The sequence below is a fragment of the Chrysoperla carnea genome, chromosome 1 (genome assembly GCF_905475395.1).
Source record: "Chrysoperla carnea chromosome 1, inChrCarn1.1, whole genome shotgun sequence".
Lineage (NCBI taxonomy): Eukaryota > Metazoa > Arthropoda > Insecta > Neuroptera > Chrysopidae > Chrysoperla > Chrysoperla carnea.
The window spans coordinates 114,478,361-114,497,185 of record NC_058337.1 but is presented as its reverse complement, the minus strand read 5'-3'; the positions used below and the strand labels follow the sequence as shown (position 1 = coordinate 114,497,185).

At 29.3% G+C, this 18,825-nt stretch overlaps 1 protein-coding gene across 2 annotated transcripts in view; it reads right to left on the bottom strand.

The window, feature by feature from the left end:
• Positions 1-18,825, bottom strand: part of LOC123290811 — a 471,033-nt gene that overhangs the window by 217,562 nt on the left and 234,646 nt on the right. For both annotated transcript variants that reach the window (XM_044871142.1, XM_044871141.1), the window contains exon 2: positions 6,645-6,920. In XM_044871142.1, coding sequence (XP_044727077.1) covers positions 6,645-6,700 — 56 coding nt within the window. In that variant the 5' untranslated portion in view covers positions 6,701-6,920. The remainder of the gene's footprint in view (positions 1-6,644; positions 6,921-18,825) is intronic.

Here is an 18,825-nt window from a genome sequence, read left to right as displayed (position 1 = left end):
TTCACGTGCAATTATTTATAACAATGGCGTGTAAGTAGATACTACTTTCTTAGAATGTATATTATTAGTATTATCCCATTTTATATTTTATGTATTCATTCATAAAACAAAAGAAAGTGAAATGAGAAAGGAATTCTTTTGTTTTGCTCGAATGATAAAATAATGAAAATTTTTCCTTTTGTTTTTCCTTAAATAAATTTTTATAATAAAAATCAATTTACCTGTCCGTTGTGCATAAAATGAAACGTTTATGTACTAACCAAAAAAACCAAACCAAAAAGTGAAAAGGTATATTTTCCGTTTGGTAAAGTATAATTTCGAAGGGAGTAAAGTCCGTATGTTATGTGTGTTTTTTTTTTGTGCAAAAGATTATTATTTACCCATTTTTTTCATTCAGTTCATTTTCTTTCATCCCTGTCGATAGTATTTTTGTGTGTTTCCGTCAAATTTTTTTTAGGATTCCCCAACATTTAGATGTAAAGAGGAAATGTTTTTTGATATTTAAATTCGAATCAAGTTTCTACCATATGCTGACAGAATGGTTACTATATAAAACACAAGAGCCCTCTTATGTATTCAAATTACATATGTAATTATTATCAAGGTTCCGTAGAAATTTACTGTTTTCATACATTTCTAACAGATATATTTATTTTGGTTAAATTGTTCACTATTTCTTGCATGGAAGACTTTTTCTTTATTGATAGCTATGCAAACAAATTTATATAAGAAATGCAATTTTTTATTTAAATAGACCCAGCCTTTGAATTCGAGTTAGCTGCAGTTTTGAAAATCTGTTGTGCCATTTGCAGATAAACAGAAGCTTGCAAGACAAACGTAAAGGGGATGAGAAGCTTGACATTTCTCTGTATTACGTGGATCTTAAATTTCAGAAAATTTCGCTCATGCTATCAATATTTAGATATCCTCATGAAGCATGCCATCAAACAGGTTATAATGGTTACAAAATGATAGATAGGACTACCAGAAAAGGGAAGTCACAAAGCGACTAAATAAATTTGTTTATTGTTGAGATTCCGTGGAAATTTAATTCATTATATGTTTTCCATTACTTGGCAATGGATATGTTTATTTTGGGTATAGCTCGTTCAGTATTTCTTGCATGGAAGAGTTTTTCTTTATTATGAAAACAATTTGGAAAATGTGATTTTTATTTATCTTAAGCTAGCCGTTGTAATCGAGATAGTTCTAAGTTATAAATATCACCGGGGTATAATATTTTGCAAAGAATCAGAAATTAAGGAGTTGGAAAAATACGTTTTTATTATTTTGGATGGAGATAAAATGAGCATAGACGACATAAAATTGCGTCGAACAAAAAAGAAATGCAGAAAAATTTCATTGGTTGGAACTTTTTAATTGGGTTTTAATTCTGTTAATTTTGTCTAGTAGCATCTTCTATCTCCCGACTTTCAAACAAAATATTTCAATAATGAAACATCAATTTATCTATACGAAACCTTTCAAAGTCAATATCGTCTTGATCGATGAACTTTTCGACTACCCCCAACCATTTTCCTATTTAAAGATGAAAGTAAGTAAAGCCTTATTGTGATGATACACCTTTCATAAAATAAAAATGAACTTTATAATAATAATAATGATAATATATTCTTTTTTCATTTTATGAATATCAATTGGAAAAAAAATAATATCATATTTTGTTTTGTATATAGTTCAAAGAGGAAAATTGTCTAAGTAGACTCTCTACCTGGGTCGGTCCGTGAATTTTTTGGATTTTTCAAGTTTATTTATTTTTCTTATGGCAAGGTAACTAACTCTATTTGTGCAACTAGAAATTGCGAAAAATCTTAACAATACGTTCATTTTACAATTACTAATTCCGAGAAATGGAAATGAATGCAAATTTAATAAGTTGAGACTTATATTCCATTTTCTATTTATTTCTGATCATTTTCGTTTAATATTTTACGATTACCAGCGATAGGCAAACTTTAAAACTTGAAGTGAAACTCTTTTTTTCTTACTTTACCATGTTTTCCTCATTCCTTTTTGTAGAGGTTACGATTTACAATGTTAAAGATAACCGAACGGTTGTTATGAATGGAATCGACGATTGTTATGAATGGAAGTCAAATATAAGGGTGATCTTGACGACCTTCCCATAATATAGAAAAATTATAAAGTCAAAAATGTGAACATGTAAGCGAATGTCTACGTTGTATACATTTCCTTATTACTTTTTTTTCTTCCGGATGCATGTATGTATACGAACACCCCCACTTTCTCTTCTATACTTTATATGGTTGAATTAACTACGATAATAATAAAAATATCATATGGTTTTTAAAAAAATGAATTTCTTTTACGATATTTTTTTATATATAGACTTATACTAAACGAGGCAGAATGAAGTTTTTTTTTTTAATGATTTTATTAATCAAATTTTTTAATGGCATATGTTCAAATACTGCAAATGTAATATGGTCTTTAGTAGCTGAGGCATCTAAGGAAGTGAATCTTTTATTGAAAAGGATTCATATACATAATTATAAAAAATTGCGAATAAAAATGTGACTTCAGTGGAATTCAGCTTTTCGAAGAATTCGTAAAATTAATACGATTATAGTAGAAAATGTATAGAAATGCAACCAACCACTGAATTAGAAATATTTTTGTTTTTTTTTTCTATTCGAATAAAAATAATTTTCTATAAATATATATATATTTAAAAAAAAAATACAAAAATCAGGTCCTTTTGATGATTGGGCGGGTAGTTATTTTAATAACGCACGGAAAATACCTACAAAACATCACCGGAATATATCTCTTGATGAACACAAAATGCCTCAAACTAAATGTCCTAGTCGTATGACCGATTGGTCGTGTCTTTAATGTGGGTCGAATTAGCACGCTTCTGCGAATTTTTATTGGCTTTTTGGTTAACACTGTGGCTGTTTGTTTAACACATTTATATTTTATTTCAGTTTTTATTTTTTTTTATTATTCGTGCCATTTCAGCGGTTAGTTTTAAAAATTTGTTAGTTTATGCTAAAATTTGTGAGTATTTCGTCAAAGAAATATTTTGTTCGGGGATATATTGTCGTGAAGATATTTTGTCCAGGGATATTAACGTAAGTAACCGATATTTTCCAACAAAACTTTAAATCGTGTAAAAATCTCTTTGCATTTGAAGTTTTCCCTTATAGCAGCCACGATAAGTATAATAATGTCATATATTATTACTGTAATGTAAACAGTAACTTTCTGACTTCATACAAAGCTCTGAATTACATGCGTATGTACATTAAACCATACCACATCTCACATCACTTCGCTATCTCTCGTGTCTCATGTGTGTGGTATATGCGTGTGTATGTGGTTTATAATTTTGTAAATAATACCACACATAACACAGTTACAATATAGTACACCATAGAACCAACTGTATATGTGTATATGTATTATATCATATAAATATTATATTATACGCAATGATTTAATCCTAATAATGTTTATTACTATTATTCTAGATAAAATTTAATACATATTGTACAGTTTAGAACTTTTAAACATTCTTATTATGAATCATTAGTCGCAGAAACAAAACACTAATAAAAATGGCCAAAGTTCGAAAAATTTGAACGGTAAGTCGGATTTGAATGAGGTTTTTGGCATTCGATTCGTTAGAGCGTCACGAAATTTTGTGACCTGAATTGATTTATAAGAAATTAAAAATACCAAATTAATATAAATAATATGCATTTTATAATTACATTTTTAAATTAACCGTAAATATACTAAATTCACAATTTGGTTAATAGTAATGAAAATGGTTTCAAACTTGTTATACGGGGATTTTTAGAATCGATAAAAACGAATATCGTGTTAATTGGTCTTCGAGCTAACTGGCGCTCAGGGTAAACGTCATCCTCGCCGTCTCCTGAAGTTTACGGGAAATTATTTATATTTATATGATCGGTCCAAACTTGGTTACTCGGTTTTTGGAGTCGCTGAACAAGAATATCGCACAGAATCGGGCATCCGGGTACCAGAAGTATTTTAGTAACCAGGTAATTCGGAGATCAATTCCATCGCAATATTCATGCTCGACGACCGCCGAGTAACGAGTAACAAGTTTGGATCGATTATATAACGAATTTTCCGAATAGTCCAAGAGACAATGAGAATACTCTTTACCCTGGTTAATCTTGGTCTGGCAGGATTTTGATCCAGTATGAACATGCCAGACCACTTATACTTGAAAGAAAAACAAAAAACAGAAATTTTGTTCTTATACCTTATATAGAAAATTTGTTATTGTAATAAATTTGTTGAGGGTAGTCTGCCAAACAGTTCTGTCAAGAATTAGGATGCCAGATTTGAATTTTCATATTCTTCTAGTCAAAACTCCATCGTATAATAAATAAATTAAAAAAAAAAAAAAAAATTGGTCACGTTATACACTGCCAAGCTAATGATTAATTATTCATCTAATATCAAAGAATATTTTTGTACTTATTCTGGTTGACTACCTTTTTACGGCGATCACCACTAAGAGTATAAGAGATTCATGTGTGAAATATTTTCCTGTTCATAACTCTATAATTTGTTATACATTTACCTTGCGGATATAAAATATGATATTCACATATTATTAAACCCAATCGTATGTGTAACAGTGTAACATCATACAAGGTTTAACTTATACCAGAGGTATATACATATACTAGCTTGCTACCCGCCCGCTTCACTGGGCTTTAAAGTAAAAACCACTGCTTTATAGCCTCCACCTCTCTTGATCTTACTTATCCCCCTTCCATAACACTTGAAGGGATTGTTTTACGCAGCTTAAAGATATGCATAGTTTTCAATTTTTTTAATTGTATACAAGTCAGAGTTACGTTAGGTTACGCTGTCCTGGGGTAGGACACACTAAAGCCATAGGGTCCTATGGTCTAATTGAGTTTATCAGAAGAGGTGGCCAATTGTTTGACATTTACAGTTTTAAATTTTTACATAAATCTTTAATTTATGATTCAAAACGATCATTATTTTGCTCCGTCTGTGATCATTATTCTGTGACCATAAATTAAAGATTTCTGTACAAATTTAAAATAGTAAATGTCAGATTAAATTTAATTTTTTTAATTTAAATATCTATATCTTTGTAATTTATAGCTCATGTGTTATTCTGATATTTGAGTTATATTTCTGAACAGTTTCATTAAAAACCATTCGCTAGATTTTGCGTGAAAGGGTAACAACCAAACAAACAAACATCCTTACTTTAACATTTATAATATATAGTGATATACCAACATTGTATATAGTAACCAAAATTTATAAACTGTAGGTATATAAAACATAAAACTATATGTATTATAATATAATATAAAACCAAAACCATAATTCTTATGTAAATTATTACAATTTTAATAAATTTAAAATTGTATTCGGATATATTAAAATATTTTAAAACAAATAAAATTGTTTTTATTAACTTTATTATAAATAAGGAATTATTAAATGAATTAATTAATTTTTTGAAAAAAATATATAAAATCCTGTGTATTCCTTTAATATTCATTTATTTATCTTAGACTTATTTTTACACCGGGTGTTCGATTTATAATGGCTTTTAGTGTTTCAGACACGATCCTGCCATTCACTACTTTAAAACAAAATTGAACGGACTGCACTCGTTAATGTCATAAATTCTATTCAAATGTTTGAAGTCTAAAAAACGCTTATGTAAAGAACATTGCGTCAAAAAAGGCCGCAATTGGTTGCCTTTGATGGCACCAATTGATTGAGATTTATTGAATAATTGTTCTTAGAAAGAGAAATGCTATATGCTAATAAGTCAGGTTCGCTAGAGATTATTTCCTCAAGACGAGATAATGGCACTCCCATATCTCTGACGCTAGTTTTCGTAAAAGTCTTAGACCATGAATAAATCTTAGCTCATAGTGTCGAATTTCAAATTTTTCTAAGCATAGATTTTGACAGTATCCCAAGAAAATAAAATTTTCCTTCAAAAATTTCAACATTACTTATAAGTTTATTGGAAAATTATCATTATTTTAACGTTAAAAGGGGATAATCTTGATGTCATGTCGAATTGGCCGTTTTAGCCATAAAAATGTAAAACTAGTTTGATACCATGACAAGATTTGAAAGTGAATTTAAATTCTATTAAAAAAACGAAGAAATTATAAGCAATCAAAGATTACATTGAAAGGTTCCCCGATCTCCTTTAAGCAAAACACAGTTTTATATGGTAATCTTTATGGAATACGTATGACGTCACTAGTGTCACTAATGGATATCTTCCTCTTTGTTTAATTAGGCATATTAGACGTTCATATCTTGCATACTAGTAAAGATTTTTAAAAAACAACTTCACTTTTCTATTCGTGAAGTGAGAATTCTGCATCTGAATAGATAAAAAAAATCGTTCGATCCTGAAAAAGTTCTGTTCATAATTTGGACCACCTTGTATATGGGGAAAATTATAAATTACAATCATATTTTAAGAAATGTAGCAATACGTGAAAACCTATAAAAATCAAATTTTCTTCTAAACGAACCATAAAATATCGATTACATTTACAATTCATCATAATTCTAATGATAATAAACATATTTAATATACTTACTCTGAATGACCCTGTGCGTTACGACCCCGATGTCGGGCAGTTCCAGCACGCGCCATTTCACTTCTTCACGTCGTCGTACGCTCGTTGTGTGGTATATTTTAGTGAATAGGCCCCGTTGTTACAAAATATGTATTATCCGTTGTGTTCAACGTAGTACATACAATAAACTCCACCGCATACAACACGATAGTGTTAAAAAGAGATAAACGTATATCCCTTAAATAACACCAACGAGAAGACGATGTTGTGCCGTTTTCGCTGTTCTTGTTGTTACACCTGCCGAACAAAATCAATATTATCATATTTGTGTCTACGCCACAGAGAGTGTGTGTATGAGTACGCGTTCAACACACTAAATACTTTAGCTTTAATAATAATAATATAAGGTAACACATATTCATACTCATTCATACCATAAACCTAGGGCCAGAAATGGACAGAACGATTCGAAAGGACCACGCACAAACCTTATGGTTAACCCATCTAAATTGTCTGAAATTTTTGATATACAGTGTAATCATTTCAAAAGTATCCATCCTTAATAACTCTTGACCTGATGACCGTTATCGACGGGAAAGTTCAAAAATAGTACCCAGAAAATTTTAGATTTCATTCCTTCATCCCCAATCACCCTAACTTTAAAATTTCAAATGGCACTTCCTATTTTGTTGATATTTCTTTTGAAAAGGCATAAAATTTTCTATTTAACCATGATTAAAAAATTAAATCGATGGAATGGTTCTTTAGAGAGACTACACAGAAGATGTAAAGTATGAATTCAATCTTCTGGATAGTCGTTTTTAAGAATCAATCGATCGATTTTATTTTTTAATCATGATGATTACAGAATTGTATGACCTTTTCAAATGATGTATAACAAGGTCCCCCTTACCTTGTTATTTTAAATTTTAAAGTTGGGGTGGCTAGAAGCGAAGAAGTGAAGCTATAAATTTTCTAGGTGTACCATTTTTGAACTTCCTCCTCGATATTTAAATGAGCGTGTTAACACTCAAAAAAATTATCCATCAGGTCAAGAGTTATATAGTTCTCCGCTTTCTGAATAAATGCATAAAGCAAATAATGAACAGTTTTGGAGTAATTACGAATTTTATTAAAGCAATGCTCATTTTAAAAAAGTTTGCTAATCATATTTTCTTGAATAAAATATAATAATATTTTCTTGATGATATTTTCTCAATAATGATATTTTCTTGAAAGTAGTATTGAATAAAAAATAATGCTCATTTCACAATTCATAGAAGGTTTGTGCGTAGTCATTTGAAAGGTTGCTTGCAGGGTCGTGTCTAATTTTTTACTAAAAAAATTTCATCCTTGCGTGGCTTCTCTATCAGGTGATCTGGATATTTTTAATGGCGCGGCAAACTTAAAATTGACGAATATTCATTGAGGTGTCCACATTGTATGACACACTTAAATTTGTAATTTTTAATCTTTTAAACCACAATCCTGCTTTGTTGAGAGGAAAAAGTGTTTCGTTCTCAATTGGCAAATATTATGTCCGACCTTAGAACTATTAGCTCTAATAATAAGGTAAGGTGGCCACACTCATACCCATTCATATTAAAACCCTTTCAATTCTACTCTTGTTACTCATTTCACCGTTTTGAATGCGACGCACCAGTCCTCTCACACCCCCTCATATTACAATTCCTGTATAAAACACCACTATACACCACACTGCTCGTTGTTTCATGCTTATACAACTACACGGGAGTTTTACCAGACATTCAACCCTATCGCTAGTACTATTACATTTAAAGTTTTGATATAATAACATTGTGTTTGGTTAGTGAAATATAGTTTGTATTTTCATTTTTGTCCCTTACAGCAAAAATTTCTCACATGAAGCCAGCAAATCAACTTATCAAAATAATACCAAATTTAATTAAGTATGAGCGCCAAGGCAAAGTCAGACTTGTAATTGAAATAAGTTCTATCTTATTTTCAACTTTGATAAATAATTTTTTTACAACTTCATGAATGTAGACCAAAAATAAGAATAAAATTTTTCGATTTCTGCCTTGGTTTACAAAATATCGAAAGGTAAATAATTAAATAATAAACAAAAATTACACTAATTAAAACTAAACTTTTTAACTAATTAAACTTTTAACATACGACTTATAAATTACATGTCTTTTAATTAATCTGACAATATTTACTTATAATAGCTATTTATACAGAAAAAACCATTTTAAACTTTTGTCGAAGGTTTTGTAAATCAAATTACACCTGAATCAATATATTTACAAATTTTTGAAAACACAAAAAAAATTTATTAAATAATTAGAATAATTTTTTTCCACTTGACCTTCAATGTAAATAAAAATAATTTTAGTAAAATAATATGTATTTGTAACAAGATATTGAACAAGTTGTTAACTTGTTTTTTATTATTTGTAATTACATAATAAGCAAACAGTGTATAAACCTGTAAAATTTTTAATGTTAACTTCATGTTCTGAAAATGATCAAATAGATCGAATATATGTACAAAAATTAATGTTTCTTTAAAAAAAAAAAAAAAATGGATTATGCAAAAATAAATATAAGTAATACAAATCTAACATTTGTTGTTTTAATTTAAATATGGAATTCTACAAAGTAAATCTCAACACAATGAATAATTAAATAATATTTTCTTACTTTTTGTCTTGCCAAGTTGCAACATAACTCACCATCGAAATTGAAAATATTCGTTGTGTGCGTAGTCATGGTAGGGATAATAAAATCGATGCCAGCGCTTTAAGTGAAAAATTTTGGAGATAAAGTGGGCTGTTATGACTAATTTGCAATTATTTACATGTTAATGATATAGAAACTGTCAAATTAAAATGATTGAAAAACACTAATTAATTAAACTTAATGCATTAAAAATTGTGAAAATAAGAAATCAAATTGTACAAATATTATTTTTCAAATGTTAATTATCGTAATTATTTATTTAAATTTGTGAAACAAGAATATTAAATTTTAAATGTAAGTTTTCAATGCAATCCACACAATTATATATGCATCCATTAATTCTATAATTAAAGTAGTGTATCGTTGTCATGGAAACGAAATTCACGCTCGGAGCGAATACATTTTTTTTTTAAATTTGTGTACCACTACCGTACTCATACATCCTTAATTAGTCGAGCACAACGGTTTTTTTAAATAATTTATTAAGGTTTTCACTTTAATTTAAACAGTTTTTTTGTTTAATTTCCACCGACTAGTTTTGGAGAAATCTATGAAAACATATCATCCATCTACCGTTTTCCCTTAAGCCCAATGTTAAATATGCCTACTTTTGGTGTCATGTATTTATTTAAAAAATTGGGCTAGTCCTAAAATGTTCACTATTAATTTAGACTTAGCCGAACTGCATATAAATAAAAATTCAAGTCTTTTATTCCCAGATTAATCACTTCTGAGAGGAATGAATACAGTAGCTAGAAATGTGACCTTCGGATACCACGTTTAAGCTACTAGGGATTTTTTTACTAATAGTAAGTTGTCTTTTATGACTTTTCTGAATTATTTATTATCATTTGAAATTGATATTAAATATCTCGGGAACATCCATCTTAAAGTTTTATAATGATGATTTATCAAAATGGACGGCACACGATTTCACTTACTTTTGGGCAATCACCCATGGCCAAAACCACGTAAAAGCTCTTATTAAAGACTTTTTATGGAAAATGACTTCAGAGCGTTTTTACAACTGGAAAAATCATTTGAAGATATTTACGGATCTGCTGATTAGTAATCATAAACTCAATAAATATATGCACAAAATCACTCTCAGGTGGAATGATCTTTGTAGATTTATTTATGAAGAGGAAGAAGCCGGAATACACATACTGGGATGGACTAATCTCCATTTGAATGAAACAAATGAAGTGCCATTGAGAAATATTCTAAAGTTTATGAAAGCTGTAGGATTTCTGAAGCACCTTTAAGGCAAAGGAGGTTAAATAAACTTGCCACGGTACAAAAGATCTTCTATGGACACCTGTACTCAAATTTAATCTAATTTAAAATTAAACTAAAGTAAGATGCCTTTTATAAAAATTTATTTTTTATAATTTTGAATTCTTACCAAGTATCTTTTAACAGACGTTTATGAATGATGAAAATGGTAGAAGATGGATTTGAATTAACAAGAAATGCAAAGAACAAAAAGTTAGAATGAAATAATTTGAATTCCATCAAACACATTTATTAGAATAGTATTAAGAAGTGATGATGACAGACATATATGTTATATCATTTATAATTTTGACAAAGTCTACATAGTTATAATTGTATTTATAATAAATGTCATTTATAGAATTCCTTTAAATATACACAGTATATAAAGTACAATGTGCATGTGCAAACTTAAACTAAACAATAATTACAAATACTATTATGTATTGTATTTTACAGCGTGGTTTAGAATTATTGTTTACCGAAATGGACTTAATGCCCCAAAACGGTTAGAGAAAGAAACATTAAAAGTCTGAAAGAAAATCCTAAAAGAATGTTTTTGCGATTATTCTTAAGGATGTACGAACGCCAGGGCAATTTTGGATAAAAGGCTTGATATTTTTTTATATGAAGTTGGACCAACTTTAAATCAATTCTGAAAATTTTAGGGAGGATTTCCCGATTATTAAAATAAATAAATTACTTCAAAAGTAGGCATATTTAATATTGGTTATAGGAAAACGGTAAATGGATGATTTGTTTTCATAGATTTCTCCAAAACCAATCGGTGGAAATTTAAGAAAAACTATCTCTATAAATAATATGCAATTATCAGCTTGTAAATAGACAGTCAGTAGAACATTGACAATCAGTCATCAGCCTACCTGAATTATCAATGAATACTCTCATTTTAATACAAATGATGTTCAGTTAATAGCAATATCTGCCGAGAGTATACAAAAAGATTAAAGGTTCGTTGGACTCTAATTACTACATTGTACCCTATTAGATTTAAAAGCACAATGAAGACTGTAAATTTGATAAATGCAAGAAAGTGTATAAGAATCAGTCAAGTGAAAATAAGAAGTTAGAATCAGTCGAAATAAGAATTAAAATAAACTATTTTATTCAAACAATATCCCCAAGTCTTATTTTACTTCTTAAATGTCTTCTCTGCTACCATTTTTCTAATTATTATACACTCTGTAGACTTGTCATGAATGAAAAGGGAAAATGTACGTACACACTACACACTTCTCATAAAGAAAATTTCTCTCGTGTAGCTTTCATTCATTAAACTCTTACAGTTAATAAAACTTTTAAATGATTTTTAGTGTGAGGTAAAACAACTTTAATACAAAATGGTAGAATTCATTTATGAAAAAAAAACACTAGTTAGATCTAAAGGAAAACTATTAATTTCATCTCAAAAATCAAGAATAAAAATTCCAGACCATTTGAAAAATTCAAAATTGATCGAGGAATGATAAATATGGATATTTATTTTGAAATCTGATACCGAAAAAAGGGGTTGGGCCATCCCCGGCCACTACTCCATGAACTATTTGAAGCTGTAAAATAAGAATAAGAGTTCTCTGACGTCAACGGGCTTCAGGTCGAAGTGGGCGTTAAATAAAATCTCACTCAAGTACCTCCTCTCCACGGTGACAGCTTCTACAACAGTCGCCACACACTGTCAGGTCCAACCGTTCAGTGAGCTTGCCACCTAGCCAGTAAGAGCCACAACAATTTTACTAATTGAGGCCCTTAAAAGAACGAAACGCATGGGAATCGATATTTCGATTCATTTCCTGGATGTCTATTGATGTTTGGATCCAACAGCATTGTACCATTTCTAGCAAGCTCGCCTGCTTCACATTTCCTGAAAAGCCTCTGTGATCCAGTACTGATACTAGGCTTCCATTCATTTGGTCCGTGAAGTAATTTAAAGACGTATGATTAAAAAAAAAAATTTATAAAAAAATATTTGCATCTTTCATTCATATTTTGATATGGTTTAAATGTTGTTGACTGGAAAAGCGTGTAACCATGGCTTTTCTTCATGGATGTAGTATGCTTGTGGTTTATATTGTGATGCCGAAAGCAAAAGTTTTCGCAACAAATCGCCGAGTTCGATTTTCAAAGCACAATAAACTCATTTTAAAATACTTATTCCGATGCATCATATATATCTAATTATTATTAGATATTAAGATTAGAAAGCTGTTGCGTTAGCCTACAAAGTTCATATTCACCACAGTTTGTTTCCAGTAAAATACTACAGTTTTCACAAGCTAAATTTGTGTGTAACAATTATTTATTATCATCGTCAGACAGACAGACAGACATGAGACACAAAAAACTTAGAATGAATAAGATGTTATATAAACAACATTTAAGACAACAACTATAAGAAAAAAATAAAAATTCTACATTCATTCAATTCTTGTATAGTTTTATTTTTATTCATTTTTATTTAAAAAAAAGGAAAATCTTAAGAGATTTTTCCTTACTTCTGTCGCGCCAGCCATTCAATAACTTGCTACACATGGAGTCTATTGTACAAATGCTATGTTACATATACCTTTTAGGTACTAAATAACATTATGCGGTAAAGGAGAGTCATGGAAACAAAAAGTTCTCTAATCTTATTTTGGATATGCACTATGATTTCAAAAATTTGGAATATGTTGACATAGAAAATTCAGCTTAAATGTAAACAAATGTAGCTTGTTCATAAAAGAATACAATTCAAAAGCGCTTATAACGACATCGGTTATAAAGACTAAATTGAATGGTCCCTGCAGAATCCCTATATAACTACATGTACGAATGAATCGCCTATAACAACATCGGTTATAACGATATATCGACTATAACGATTAATATTCGTTGGAATTATACGTACTTTTGTTGCATATATACTTGTCACAAACGAATAAGATAAACGAAGATTAACAAATTTAGTGTAATGGGCTTATTTGTGCATCTTTGTCTTACTCATTGGTCTTGGTCTTGCAAGTATTGTTTGGTCTTGCGTAAGTCTAAGATCAAGATCAAAATACAATACCAAGTATACTAGACAGAAAAAAGTTAATTATAAAAGGACCAAGACCAATGTGTAAGACAAAAATCAAAGTTGAAGCCTAAGTATGTAAGATAAATATAGTCGAATTAGTCCTGTTCTGCTCATTACTATTTCTAAGTTAAACAAAACGATATCGTCAGCCACATTAACTTTAGTTTTGACTTTAATAACTCATATGTCAGCTAAATTGATTCATTGTCATTGCATTTAGTCAGCAGGAATGACATGTACAATATTTCACGCCTGGTCGAATTTTCTCCAAACATTAGAACATAAAGCATTAAACAACCGTCCGTTTCTTGTCGGGAATCAATATTTAACTTAAAAATACAAAAATTAAACAAGTCTAGTGAAAATTTTGTCCAGAAACTTTGTCCAGATACAGCATTAAGGAGAATCAAAGTAAAACTTATAACTCAGGACTCAATGAATTATATTGAATATCTAAGCACTTCTTTGACTGTACATTTCTCATATAATATTATTTGTAAGTACATTCTTTGAACGTTCATTTCATTTTCATCATTTTTTTTTATTATTATTTTTTTTTTCGATATAAAACTTATTTTTTAATATCAAATAAATATTTATACAATTTTTTAGAAAAATTTAATTTTCATCAAGTTCATTTGTAAACGTTCTCTTTATGTGATGATATAGAGCATAGTATATTGTGCAACAAGTAAGTAGCCACCAACTGCTCATAAGATTGAATAAGAAGCACGAACTATTTATTTCCGGTTGTCTATTAATATAAGTCTAGTGCGTAAAAGAAAAATTCATACGAGTTGCAAACACTATTTTTTACATACGTGGATTTATTATCTTTTTTTGTTTAATTTTCTTAGCAATGACATAAATGAAAACCTTATTGAAACGAATATATTATTTTTATGTAAACGGTAATTTGGGAACAAGTAGATTTGAAGCACGTAAAGAAGAATAAGGTATTTGCCGCACAAAGAACAGTACAAAAAGATAGTCCTTACCCTGTACGAAAAGAGAGAATGTATATTAAATGAAAGAAAAAGTAAAATGGTTTTGTGTGCAGAGAGAAAGAAGGATTTATTTCTTCCAAACATTTATATATCTTCAATTAATATTAATGCGTTTTGTGAAGAGTTTAATAAATATATAGATATAGATATTATTTGATTCATTTTCATAAGTACAAATAAAATAATAATATTTGATAATAATTTAAATTGATTTTTCTTAATAAAGTTTCTTCTTTTTTTTTTAATTAAATTTTTTGTTTACTTTCAAAGCACTTTTTTCCCCCGTTTTACAATAGTGATGGCATGGAAAATTCTAATTCACATTGTAGGCCTACAATCGATTTCATTCTAGGCAGGAAGTGTGATTGAAAACTTGAAGGCTTTGGTAAGATGAATTAAAATTATCGGGGTTAAGAAGAAATGGAAATTAAAAAAAGAAACAATTTTTGGTTTCATGCAGAGATATTTTTGAAATGGCAGTTTTTACTGAGATAAATTTGTTTATACTTAATTCGTTACAGTCATCCAATTTGTTATTTTTGCGAACCAGATACTTTGTATTAGTGACTTTATCTAAAGTTTACACTAACCAACACCTTTGACATACTATTTATATGGTGAAACTCTTGAAAATTTCTAAGTACGTCTATAATAGCTAATTTTATAGACGGAGTTTGAATGGAAAATGATGGATCTTGCGTAAGAGTTCTTACTTAAATTCATTTTTAGATAAATTAATGATAAATTTTTTTCAAGCTTAAACGAAGAATTCTATTATGAAAAAGGAGCACACTCGGGACATTTTTTCTACACTTCGACTGAATACTTCATGAATTTTAATGTATCAATCTCTTTACATAAAAATTGTTCACTAGGTTCAATTGAATTGAAAGAGTCTTGACTTGAATCAACGATGTTCCATTCACCACTTATATAAGTGGATACAGTTATTAAAAAATGTAAAGCGTATTTTTATGATATCTTTGATTGAGTTCTTGATTTAAAATGCCAATCATTTTCAAGATCTTAAATTAAAAAAGAAAATCAAAATCATATTTAATTAAGAAAAAAATTAATCACATAATATTGAACGTTCCTTCGAAATTTGAAGAGGAATCATTATTTTTCGACGAATAAACTTTACAAAAAACTAATTATAGCAAGTTTAATTATCCAATCGACATTAAGACACAAATATCTCACGCTTTTACGAAGGGATACATACAGAGTGGCTCAAGTTATAAAAGCGGGACTTCAATAAATAGTGTAGATAAAGTAAAAATTGTAACAATTCTTCAGTACACTAAAAACCGGGAAAGTGTACTTTTCTAGATAAGGGATGTTGAAATTTTAGCATAAAGGATGTTATTGGGAATATTTCCAAAACAAATGCTTAGAAAAATTGGAAATTTGGCACCCATTACCCCAAGCATGAAGTATTGTATAAGGCTATTGAAGTGATTGGTACTAGATATATTTTTCTCGAAACAGAATGCTGGCATACCCATATCTCTACCGCTCGCGCGGGTGGGCGTAATTTATGAATGATTCTAAGCTCATATTGCCAAATTTCCCACTTTGCTAAGCAACTACGTTTCAGCAAAATTCAAGAAAATAGTCTTTTAAATTCCAATCTCCTCTCTGCCTCTATCTAAAAAATGACGATCTCTAGGTCTTAAGCATATCAAGAAATTATTATTATTTTAACGTTATCTACCATTTGATGTATTCTTGTCGTAATAACTTGGACCACCCTGTATAAACCTCCTATTATTATTTATTACATAAACGACAAATTAGATTGACTTTAACGCAAGCTCTGCTGGTTACAATTTTTATGAATATAAGAAACCCACATCTGGCGTCGAAAATGAATTCAGTTAGCTGCCATAAACTCACAGTATGGAAAACTCTGCAGGAAATTTTCGATATTATCGGAATATCAACCTTTCTCATAATTATTTTCAGTATTTTTCATGCAAAAAAAAATTCATTTAGTAACCTTAATATTTTCATATCAAAAAATATATTTAATCCAATAAAAATATAATTTTTAATACAATTTAAAAATGATATAAATTTAATTTTAGGGGAAATTAAAGTTTCCAGAGGTGATATATTAAATAACAAACAAATACACAAACGTTATATATAAATGTCACAATCGAATGATATGGGTGGATGACATACAGCATATATAGGTTAAAAAAAGATATCATATTATTATTATTATTATATCCTTCAAGTTCCAGTTCAACTGGTCATCATGATGAGGTCACTGTATCCAATAATATCCACCAACCATAAATATATTATCAAGTATACATAAATTTGACATATCATAAATTCCATTATGAAAATTTGTTATTTATTTAACGTGATCTAATTTTATTTCAAAAGCGTGTTTTTATTGTTAACAATTTTAATCATTTTTTAACCCCCGAACCAAAAAAGAGGTATTATAAGTTTCACCGCTATGTGTGTCTGTCTGTGTGTCTGTCTGTGCCATCGTAGCGCCGAAACAGATGAATCGATTTGAACTTTTGTTTCGTTTGAAAGTTAATTTAATGGGGAGTGTTCTTAGCTATGTTTCAAGATCAGGTTAAGGGTTCCGCACCCGGAACATTTTAAAAATAGACGATGATCCTCCATATCGGTACAGTTTTTCGAAGGCTCTAAAGAAAATTGGTAATATAAAGGAAATTGTTCTTAGATACGTTTCAACGCGTTTAAGGTTCCGTATCCGAATTTTGTAAACTTCACTTGTATGATGTCTAATATAAGATGTAAAACAGCGAAAGCCAATTTCAAAAATAAAGTGAAATAGATCAGAAAATATAAAACAAATTACTTCTAGAAATGAGTATTTACGAAATGCATTGAAAATCTATCGTGTAATCAAAAAAATATTTTTGCCCCCCGACTAAAATGAGGGAGGGGTGTTTAAATTTTAATGTGTTAGTGTATCTGTGTGTCTGTCTGTGGCATCTTAGTTCCTAAACGGATGAATTAATTTTGATTTCTTTTAAAGATATTTCGATTGAGAGTAATGTTTCAAGTTCGAGCATAGAGTTCCATACTCGGTAACAACTAGAAAAGAGGTGATGATCTTCAAATGGCTGAGCAGATTTTCTTGAGACATAGCTAAGAAGAACTCTCTCTACCAAATTACTTTTCACTCAAAACGTAAATAAGTAAAAAAACAATACGCTGCCACAAACGAATCGCAAACCTGATTTTGTGTCGGAGGTTTCTTTAAATATTTAATTTATTAGAAAATGTTATATTATTAGAAAATGATGTGCCAATATTGCTCATTACAATTCATTAGACGGTTAATTCCAAGAATACTAACAGCCAGTATTCGTCTTTTCAAAAATATTATTCTGATTTTATGTGGGATTGTATTTTTACATTTAGAGAAAATCTTACTTTGAAGTTCATAACTAAAGATAAGTTTTAACCTTCATTAGTGACTTATTCTCCAACGAAAATTCTTACTTTGATTTTTCCCATCAAATTACTTATAACTCTCCAAAAAATTATTTTTATCATGGCTACTGTGAGACTTTCGTACCTTCTAATTTTCTGCTTGAAATTATCTCTTTAAAGCTTCTTATTAAAGCAACTCTCAAAACGTACGATTCTTTCCAAATTTCACAATAATTATTCTTAGAAAGTTACCGAAGACTTTAATATCCCATAAACAGCATTACTAATATTCTCTAGAGAGATTTCCTACTTTATTTTCTTTCAACAAACTACTGAACTAATAACCCTCCTAAAACTATCCTTTTAACTCATGCAACAGATAATGCTTGATTGATGAAGGTGAATAGACTTTTCTAACAAAGACAAAATATGAAAATATATATTTTGACATAATACAGGCTGTCCTAAAATGGTTATTACAAGGTTATACCGGAGATTCTGCCTCAAAATGGTTTTTTATTTTCTCATAACGGAGGTGACTAGCGTTAAATATTTTGACATTAACGTGCGCATTTTAAAAAAACTGTCATGTGGTCCTTCTTAAGCGCAGAAGTACTTATCATAGCCCAACATAATAAAGTAGTAAAGTAAAAATTAAAAAAAAATCTAAATAAAAACATTA